At 56.4% G+C, this 9,946-nt stretch overlaps 1 protein-coding gene across 1 annotated transcript; it reads right to left on the bottom strand.

Annotated features, from left to right (window-relative positions):
* Positions 1-4,177: 4,177 nt before the first annotated feature.
* Positions 4,178-9,837, bottom strand: LOC132249803 (oxidized low-density lipoprotein receptor 1-like). The gene is made up of 5 exons (XM_059725476.1): positions 9,743-9,837; positions 6,920-7,018; positions 6,352-6,503; positions 5,042-5,184; positions 4,178-4,434 (listed from the first exon to the last, which is right to left on the bottom strand). Exons 1-5 carry the CDS (start codon positions 9,801-9,803, stop codon positions 4,314-4,316), a joined length of 576 nt encoding a protein of 191 aa, XP_059581459.1. The 5' UTR covers positions 9,804-9,837; the 3' UTR covers positions 4,178-4,313.
* Between the last annotated feature and the right edge of the window lie 109 nt (positions 9,838-9,946).

Genomic DNA, 9,946 nt, shown 5'->3' with positions numbered 1-9,946 from the left:
CTTCCACAAAGGAAGTTTTACATTTGAAAGAGGGCAAGCACATTAGCACCTTCTCAGGCTGAGCTCCCTCCTTGTTCTCCTGGGCGCAGGGGAAGGTGAGGGGGTCTTTCCTTTTGTATACCGTTTATTCCCCGAAGGGGTCACTGCTGCCGCCAGGTACGCTGAGACCCGACAACTCATTGCACATGGCCCCCCCAAGCTGGGCACCGGTGGAGCAGAGCCAGGGACCCCAATGGGAGATGCCCTTGTCCTGAGGTCCCCGAGCCCTCAGATTTAGGACCCCAGAGAGGGGAGAGCCCTGGCCCTGGCCCTGCTGGCACTCGTACAGCCCTGCTGTGACCCCACAGAGTTAGGGGGAACAGGCTCATCTTGCACAGAGGCAAGACGAGCAGACCGACGTTTCCCTTTCGGGTGTCATACCTGTTCATTTTTTACGTATTTCTGCAAAAAAAATCATTTGAACTATGGAAGTCAGCGCTGGGCTTCTCGACCGCGTCTTTGAAATCCTGCACGGTGTCTCGCACTTCCTCGAGGATGGCACGGTCCTCACGCCGGGGTCCCGCCAGGCAGCTTCGCTTCGTGCTCTGGCTGCTGAGGACTCTGCCAAAACCTCGAGCGAGGTTTCACAGGACCGTCTCCGCTTGCTGTGAAAATCTCTGCTGAAGTGTGAGCGGGGCGCCGTTCCCAGCGGCCACAGGTCTCGGTGGCTGATAAACAAAGAAAAAAGCAATGGTTGGCTTCCCTGCAAAAGGAGGGAAGTACGCATCCCCAACCCCACCATGCAGCGTACAACATGCCGGCAGGCACCGAAACAGACCCCGCCACGCCGCGGCACCGCTCATACTGCCCCAAACTTATGAGCACTCGCTCCGGGAACAGGTCCATGGCTGCCACTGCCCATGCGAGCTGCAACAAATTAATTAAAGCAAATCATTAGGTATTGAAACCAACCTGCATCGCCACCGAAAGAACGTGGCGACCCACCTACAGCACCCAGTTAACAACACAAAAGATGGTGATGGGGTGAATAAGACCACTGCATTTTGGGAGGGCTGCTCAATGGCCGGGAATGGTGCAATAATCGAGACCTACCTCCCTGCTTGTGCAAAATGATTTTATTACAGAAGCACAGCCTGTTTTCCCTAAAGCAGCAAAAGTTTTGAGTAGGAAGAAATCCGGACTGGGCTGGGGGGTTTGCTGCTTCCAGACTGTGAGTGGTTTAGGGGAGGGGGGCATTACACACCATCACCCACATGTGAATGCCCCCCCCACGTGTGCGTGCACACACACACACACACACACGCACATACACACACGTGGGTGAGAGAGATAATTATTATAGCTCTAGGCGGGTGGGAGGAGGACCAAGCCGAACAGCAAGCCACATTTTGAAAAAACATTGCGAAAATATTGATAAAACAAGTCACAACACACCTCCAAAAGCTGGACGTGGCACTACACAGACAGACTGAGGGTGCACCTGGGCAGTGAACAGGAGGGTTTTGATGGGAGCCCCCACTGGTAAAACAGGCATGCTGGGAAATGTAGTCCAAAAAAAGGGGGGGGGGAAAGCCAGATGAGCTCGCCACCAACCGGGCAGCAGCAAACACGCACCCACTCGCTGCTCTTATGCTAGAGCAGTTATCATAGCAGCTAGAGTTAATGAAAGACAAAAAACATATGTTTGTAACATGGGATGGGGAGGGAAAGGAACTGGAGGGGGGGATTCACGCGGCTCGTCTTTGGGATCGGGACAGGGTCTTTGGGATCGCGTACTGATGGAGAGAGACCAGGCCGGCCGAACATAGGCGGGTGCAAGGGACAAGGATTTGGGGTGCCCGTGACGTGCCCAGGGAAGACCCCCCGGGGGGAGGGAGGGGGTGTTCACATGCGCGTCCTGCTGTAATTGTTAGGAAAGACGATCTAGGGGGTAAGTTGGTATCTGACGCCCTGTACTGACATCCGCGGGGAATGACACACAAGTCTTAACTCGTTCAAAAGCGCCGTTCGTGCCAACATCCCAAGCGGTTTCCTCCTCTTCATCTGTGCCGCTCCCCTCCGGCATCCTGGAGCAGTCTGCCCACACGCTCACGGCTGGACACACAGGAGCTCCTGCCCTCGCTGCGCTCTCCTGGACAAGGCCAGTCCCGAATGACCAGAGACAGGGAGCCTCGCCCGTGTCCTTGGAGAGATGATGGACAGGGCGTCCTAGAAAGGAGTAATCGGTGGGGCTAGGCATAGCCTGCCCCAAATCAGCCCCCATTGTCTATTCGGATAGCTCGATAATGCCCCATAATGTCCCAGTGAGGATCACACTCAAGTGTCTGTACCTGGCTGCTCTTCCTACAGGGCAAACTGCCCCCAGCCTCACCGTGCCACCGATCGAGGGCACTGATTGAACCCCGTGACTGCCACAACCCCAACTTTTTTGGCAATGAATGAAATGAAGGATGGAGTTATATCAGGGGAAGAGTGGGGCGCAGGAGGCTGCGCCGCTCGTCCAGCACTACAAATGCAGCGTGTCTGCTAATGAAGCCCCCTTCTAAAACTGGGGGGGGTCAAGAGTGGAGGGACATTTGCTGGGGAGAGGACTTGTTGGTTGTAGTGCCTCGATGCCTGCTTTAGCTCCTGAGATGTTAATGGTAGCTATAGAGGCATGTAACAGAGACTTTTCTGGGGAGATGATGTTTTCAAACCGGGGCTCTTGCAGGGCATGGCTCTTTTCAGAGCCCCCTGTTTTCTGAGGAGCAGCCAGTGACCAAGTGCTGTATTTCCTTGTATATAACACACCCTAGAATATAGTACACCCTGTTTTGGAACAGCAAGCACAAAGGAAAAAAGATTTCACTTTGGGGAAGTCACCGAGTCGCGGTTACTCCTGCTTCAGGGCTTGCTGCCAGCTCGGTGTGCTGGATGCAGCCTGTGGACCAACCCTGGCCATTGGCACAATAAGGCCTAGCCATGGGGATCAGTATTTCTTGCATATAATGTGCACCCCCATTTCCATCAGCTGGGTTTACTTATTGTTTTTGGAGGGGGACGTGCAAGGTGTGCGTTGTGTGAGAGAGAATACGGTAATTGGTGGCTTGAGGGATCCTGCACTAGGAGGATCAACGCAGTCCAGCTCTTCAGGGGCTGTAGGACCAAGCAGACCTCAAGCCAAGGATGGGCCTGTCTGAGAAGGGTTCTCCAGGCACCGGGGCAGGAGTCGGAGACGGAGTTGGAGAGGGGTATATCGAAAAGCAGAACCACTTGCAGCTGCTGACCTAGATCCTGCTCCGAGCGATTCTGTGGCCCCAGCGCAGCCCCCCTTAGCCTGCCACCTTTGCAAGCGGTGCCGCTGCAGGGAAAAGAAGCCTTCGGCAAGATGCCCTGGGTCCCGGGTACAGAAAAGCCTGGTGCACGCTGCTGCAGTGTGTCTGCCGATGCCAAGCACAACCGGAGCAGGGCTGGAAAACACCCACATGCCACTGAAACGACCATCCCAAGCCGATACAGGGGGCTCCAGGCCATACCGTATGTCTTCATGCACCACACGCCCCCATACGAGACTTGCACCTTGCTTTGGGAAAACACAGTGAAGTGTGGGGGGGTAGATATCAAGGTTTTTCCTTTTAACCCAACTAATCGGAATCAGTTTCCTACTTTCATACCCACAAAATTTCCATTTGGGGGAGAAAGGTGCGTGTTATACGTGGAGAAATAAGGTAGTCTGGCAGGAAACCCTTCGGGGGGGCTAATTTAGGACTGACCAGCCTAAAAGGAGCTGGTTCTTGGGCGAGGAACCCACCTGCAGAGGGATAAAGTGACTTAAAGTCCTTTCCCGGTGGTGCAGAGGCCAGACGGTATCTCTGCTTTCAGCCTGTGAAGGGCTGCGCTGGACTGTCCAGTGTGGGTCCCTGCCAATGCCCAGACCCCCCTGCAACCTTCCCTTCCCCTGCTGCCCCCTGCCCCCTTGCCTGAGGCTCTGGGGTGCCAGCCCTGCCTGCCACGGCCCTCAGCAGCACCCCCAAGGTGGTTGTGGGTGAGGTTGGGGGCTTCATGCTGTCGGCCGTGCCCGTTGGTGGCATTGAGAAGCCCTGTGCCCACCATGCAGCCCACCTGTGCCACCCACCACGAGGCACATTGGGGCTTTGATAACCAGTGCTTTATTCATAGCTCCACACGCTGACCCGAAACAATGGGCCTGGCAGGACCTGGGCCACACAGGCGCTGCAGTGGAGGGCAGGGGGGCTCCCCTGTCGTTCTGGGCAGGTCCCAGCGCCGTACCCCACCAGGCTGGGGGTGTCTGGAGAGGCTGGACCCAGCCTGGCTCAGTCCAGCCCGAACCTGGATGCCTTCTTGCAGATGACATAGTTCCACCTGGTGCAGCTCTGCACGTTGATCGTGTCCTTCTTGAAGTACACGCAGCCCTCGGTGGCCTGGAGCTTGAAACTGCAAGACACAGAGCCTGTCTTGTCACCAGCTTGGGGGGCAGGTGGGGGCAGTCGCAGCCTGGGGCATTGATGCCCTGTTCACTCCCAGCTTGCTCACACCAGGCTTGGATGAACAGGGATGGGCTGGGAGCCCCGTGGGAGCTGCCCCTCGCTGCCGGGGCACTCGGGGCGGGTGCTGGGCAAAGCTAGCAGGCATCACCTGCTCTGCTAGGAACATGGTACCTGACATGGGGGGGTCAGAGCCTGTCTGTCCTGACTTTCTGCCGTGCTAAATGATTGCACCCTCCCTCCCCACCTGGCCTGGATGTAGCTGTGCCCATGGAAGACAGGCATTGCTGCCATAAGGAGCTTGTACACGGTGACAGGCTGCAGTGTGCTCTGCCCGCAGAGAGAGAGGCTGGCACAGCCTTGGCATTTTGCTGCCAAGAGGAGCTATCTAGTTTCTGGGCTGCATAGACAAAAATGGGAGTTCTCCATACGAAAGGGCACGTCCTGCCATTCACGCTGGAAAGCGCTCGATGCTGGCTCCGTTCCCGGAGGCAGAGACCCTGGGTAGGAGCGGAGCCAGGACAGGGGGTGAGTGTGCAGAGCCATCAGAGACGTACATGTTGGAGGAGAAGGTGGTGCCGTCGGTCCACACCCAGCCCTTGACGTCCTGGTGATACATCAAGCCGATCCAGTAGTTCGCGAAGACACGCTCCCCAGCGTAAACTTTAGAGGTGGCGGTAAGCATTCTTTGCACAAATTGCTGCCACAAAAAGTCCAGGATCGGGGTGAGACCTGGGATTTCCCCTGCCTCCCTCCCCGGCTGCCCCACCGCCCCCAGCATCAGGGAGAGCTGGGAGTGTGGGTGCCTGCCACAAGCCCCCAGGTTGGGCACACACACACACACACACACACACAAACACACACACACACACACACGTATGTATATATGTGTGTGTGTGTGTGTGTGTGTGTGTGTGTGTATATATATATATATATATAAATAAAACCTAGCTAATTTGGCCCAAGACATGAAATACACACACACATGCGTATGTGTGTGTGTATATAAATATGTGCATGTGTATATGTATATATATACACACATATACATACATATATACATATACATACACATACACACATATATATGTGTATATATATATATGGACGTATATGTATATATATATCATGTCTTGGGCCAAATTAGCCAGATCAGGTCCGAACTCCATCCACTGAGCGGAGCTCAGTCGTTCTGGTCTATGCGGCACCGCCACCAGCAAGCATCCTCCCTCCCAGACTCATCAGTCTTGGATTTCAGATACACCCAAATCCATGGCAAGCATCCTTTACATGCAGACCCCATGCCCAGAGGCCTTATGATTCAGATGCCGCCTAGTCTCACCTGCCCTGAGCCAAAAGGCCGAAGGAGTGAGTTTGAGGGAAAGGCCAAGAGCAATCCCCCATCACCACCAATTCTGTAGGCATTTGGGAGGCTCTGGTAGACTCTCGCAGGGGTTTGCCTGCCCACAGTGCAAGGGGCAGGCCTTCACCCTTTAGCTATATCAAGTCATTTAAGACTGAGAAGAAGGGGATCTGCCCTGCCAAGTACAATAAAACCATCTGAACCAACTTCACCATCATAGTGTTTCCCTGAATCCTAGATCCGCCCCTGCCCGGTTGAGAATCACTGCTCTACGGCATCGCCCCACCAGGTAGCACAGAGGATTTCCTCCTCCACATAGTCGTGGCCAGGACAGCTGCCCCCTCCAAGTCCCTGCAGATCACAGTAACCACGAAGGTGGAGGCCAGCTGTGACCGAGACCCCCTCCAAGCCCTCGTCCAACAGCTGGGGAGAGACAGGCTGGGGGCCAGAAGGGAGCTGAGCTCTGCCGTCCAGGGAGGTGCAAGGGATGGGAGGGGACCCTACCAGCTCCTGCATCTTGGACACCTTCAGCAGGCTGGCATCCTTTTTGAGGCAGAACTTCAAACCCTGCTGCCACGTCATCTGTTTTTCGGACTGGAAGTAGCAGTGCCTGGACCACTGGTTCCAGGCGAGCTCGCACGTGCTGCATTTGTACCCTGCAAGAAACAGCCGGGCCAGGTCCCTCCTTGCAGGCAAGGGGAGGTGGGTACTGCAGCTCCTCACCGCCGGGCCGGAGGCCGGATGGGAAATTCCTGCCACCCCGAGGAGCCCCAAAAGGCTGCTGCTACCCTGGGCTGCCTTGAGCCACCCAAGCTGCTGGTAGGGAGCCCAGCATGGGGTACCCCGTCTTCTCCACACAGTGATGGAGATGGGTCGGGGGGTGAGGACAAGCCTAGCCCCTCTTCTGAGACTGAGAGTCACAGGAAGAGATAGGGAAGAGCTAAGGCTTGAGGGATGGGTGGATGGGCATCCAGAGAGACAGATACAGTGAGAGGAGAGAGGGTGGCTGCAGGAGGAGATGGAGGGATGGAGACTGCCCCTTCTCCCCCGTGCTCCGGCCAGGCTCCCTTACCTAGTCCGCTTACCAGCTGCTGCAACATGTCCACGAGGTGGATGTTCTCCAGGTCAACGGCTTCCAGGCTTTTTTCGGACTCCTCAGACAACCTGTACACTTCAAAGGCACGAGACAACTCAGCCACCAGCTTCAAGCAGGGAGGGACGCCTCCGCGCCGGGGACCAGGCTGTGAGCAGGGGAGCACCCAACCTGACCCTCCTCTGGGTCCCTCCGGCTTTGCCCTGTGGCCCTCATGGGCCTCGGCACCGTCCTTCTGCCCTGGTTCCTTGCAGGACGGGTCTGAGATGGGGCTTGCCCCAGACCCGCAATCCCAGGCGGTGGTGGCGTGGGGGGGTGCTCCCGTGCTCGGCCACGCAGAAACCACCGCAGACATTTAGGGCATGCAGTGAAGGAGCATCAGGACCTGCTTGGCTCCGCACCTTGCTGAGGAGGGGCCCAGCAAGGCTAAGGCCACCGCCAGCCCGGAGGCCAGAGGCCAAAGCTATGCCTCGCTGGGGCTGGGCAGGTGTTTCCCAGACCTGCCGTCACCCAGAGGCCTTGCTCGCAGAAGGGCTGGAATTGGCCTCAAAACCATAGATTTATAAAGGGTTGGCAGGGACCTCAGGAGGTCGCATCTCGTCCATCCCCATGCTCCAAGCAGGACCAGCCCCAACCACATCATCCCAACCAAGGCTTGGTCCAGCCGGGTCTTCAAAACCTGCAAGGATGGAGACTCCACAAACTCTGCATAACCTGGTCCAGTGCTTCATCACCCTGCTCGTGAGAACGTTTTTCCTAACATCTAACCCCAACTTCCCTTGCTGCAACTTGAGCCCATTGCTCCTTCTGTCATGTGCCCCCATTGAGACCAGTGCAGTCATACAGCTCTTTTACATAGAGTGCAACTCCTCCTCCTCCTCCTCTCCCCTGCCTGTCCTTCCTGAACAGTTTGGACCCACCCGTGACCGTGCTCCAGTTGCGACCTCCCACCACGTCACTGTTATTGCAATCCTGCCATAGCCCCGGGACTATGCAAGGGCTTCCAGTTCCTCCTGCTTTTTTCCCCAGGCGCCATGCCTTTGTGTAGCCGATTGCCATGCTTTCTCAGGAAGAATGAGAAGGCTGCTGCCCTCTCCTGCTTCTGCTTCCCCCAGGTCACTTGCTTCCCCACACACCTCAGGGCCCTGATGCAGATATCACATTTACACTCACGTCAGCATACGTCACCATATTTACTGCGCAGTATGGGCATGCACGTGCAGACGTGTGCCCGTACTGCACCGTGATTTCAGTTATTGCACAGTAAATGCACATGTGTAGATGTGCCCAGCCTGTAGTGAGCAATCTTGAAACGGGTGCACTTTTCACATGCATGTGGCAGAGATGTGCCCTGAGTTTGGCACTATTCTCAGTTTTCAACAGTGAGCTGGATGCTGGAATAAGGAACTGGCTTCTCAAGGTGGCAGAAAGAGGTAGGATCATGGTGGAGAGCAAAAATGGGAGTTTGGGATGATCTCGGGGATTCGGTGTGGAGTCAGGAAATGGAACTGGAGACACTTGGGAAATAGGCCCTGGGGAAGGAGGCGTCTAGACAAGCACATAGCGGGGCAGCAGAGCTGTAGGGAGGGCACCGGAGGTGATAGATAGCAGAGCACACGTTGAATGGGTGTCGCTGGATGCTCCAAACCAGGCAGGTGTCCTCTGGGCTGGATGAGCGCGAGTGGCACATGGAAGGCATTGGCGGACATAGCTCAGCTCAGCTCTGGTGCGGTCTCAGCTGAAGTAGCCGGTCCTGGTTGAACAGAGCCCCTTACCCTTCCAGGAGCTGCGGACCCCCAGAGAGAGCCTGGAGGAGATGCACCAGGGTGACAAGAAGTTTGCACAGCACGAACGCTGCGTGGTCACCCCGGCAGGCATTGGGGAGCTGAAAGGATGCCTGGGTTTGAATAGTCAGGAACAGAGAAGTTGAAGGGGCAACTTGATAATAGTCCTCCTGTGTGTAGCAGACTATTGCCAGGGGGTTCGTGGATGGTCAGAGGCAAAACCCACCAGTCCAGACCAGTCTGAGCAAGAGGGAAGTCCTTTCCTGCTCCCAATGCAACATTGATCTGAACCTATTGTAAGGAGGGTGTTGATCAATCATTGCCCCTGCTCCCTGAGGGGAGGACAAGAGGTAACTGGCCCAGTTTGCAGCAAGGAAGACTGAGGTTGGATGCTTTCAAAGCTTTCTGAGCACAAGGCTGTTGCAGGGGCACTGGAACAGGAGGCCTGGGAGTGGGTGGGAGATTTCAAAAGCCCCCTCAGGTGCAGACTCAGGAGCCGCGTTCACACCCCGGCCTGGAGCAGAGGTGTGCCGGATCAGAGGTATGCCGGATCAGAGGTGACCCAGCATTTGCATCGTGTCCTTCTGCCGTCCTTCTCTCTAGCCCCACGTTGCACAGCGATGACAGCGCTGGCTGCCATTCAAATGTGATCCCACTTCTTGCTGCAGCCGCACGGGATCTGTCCCGCAGCCCGAGGGAGGTTGCTGGGATGCTCCGCTCCTTTCCCTCCCCTGGTTTCCCATCCCTTTGGCATAGCTCAGTCCAGAGGTATGGGCAGCCCGGCTGGGGATGGTAGCCTAGATGGTCTCCAAGCCCTACGGGTCTCCGGCTTCTAACGAACCCCAGGGACAACATCCCAGGAGCATGGGGCAGACCCATCCCTGGGGGGTCATGAAGCCCAGGCGGGCTGGTTTTGTAGTAGATCTGCTCTACGTCAAGCAGGAGCTAGTTCGGGGGAGACCTGCCCTGTGCTATGACCCCATGGCCATGAACACGGGCTCTCCCTGCCCCTACTCACCCCAGTAAGCCGTGAAGATCAGCACACCCAGCAGGATCAGGAAGAGGAACCCCAAAACCATGGCGATGTGTCGCCATATGGACACTTTGGGGGACAAGGCTAAAAGGGAGAAAAGGGAGACCGTGAGCATAGGATCCGTCCTGCACGTCCCACCCTCAACGGGACGCTCGTTCCCGCTGACCGGGCCCTGGGGACAGCGGGTTG

This window comes from Alligator mississippiensis, chromosome 4 (genome assembly GCF_030867095.1).
Source record: "Alligator mississippiensis isolate rAllMis1 chromosome 4, rAllMis1, whole genome shotgun sequence".
Lineage (NCBI taxonomy): Eukaryota > Metazoa > Chordata > Crocodylia > Alligatoridae > Alligator > Alligator mississippiensis.
The sequence above is the reverse complement of the archived record's forward strand: the minus strand, read 5'-3'. Positions and strand labels throughout refer to the sequence as shown.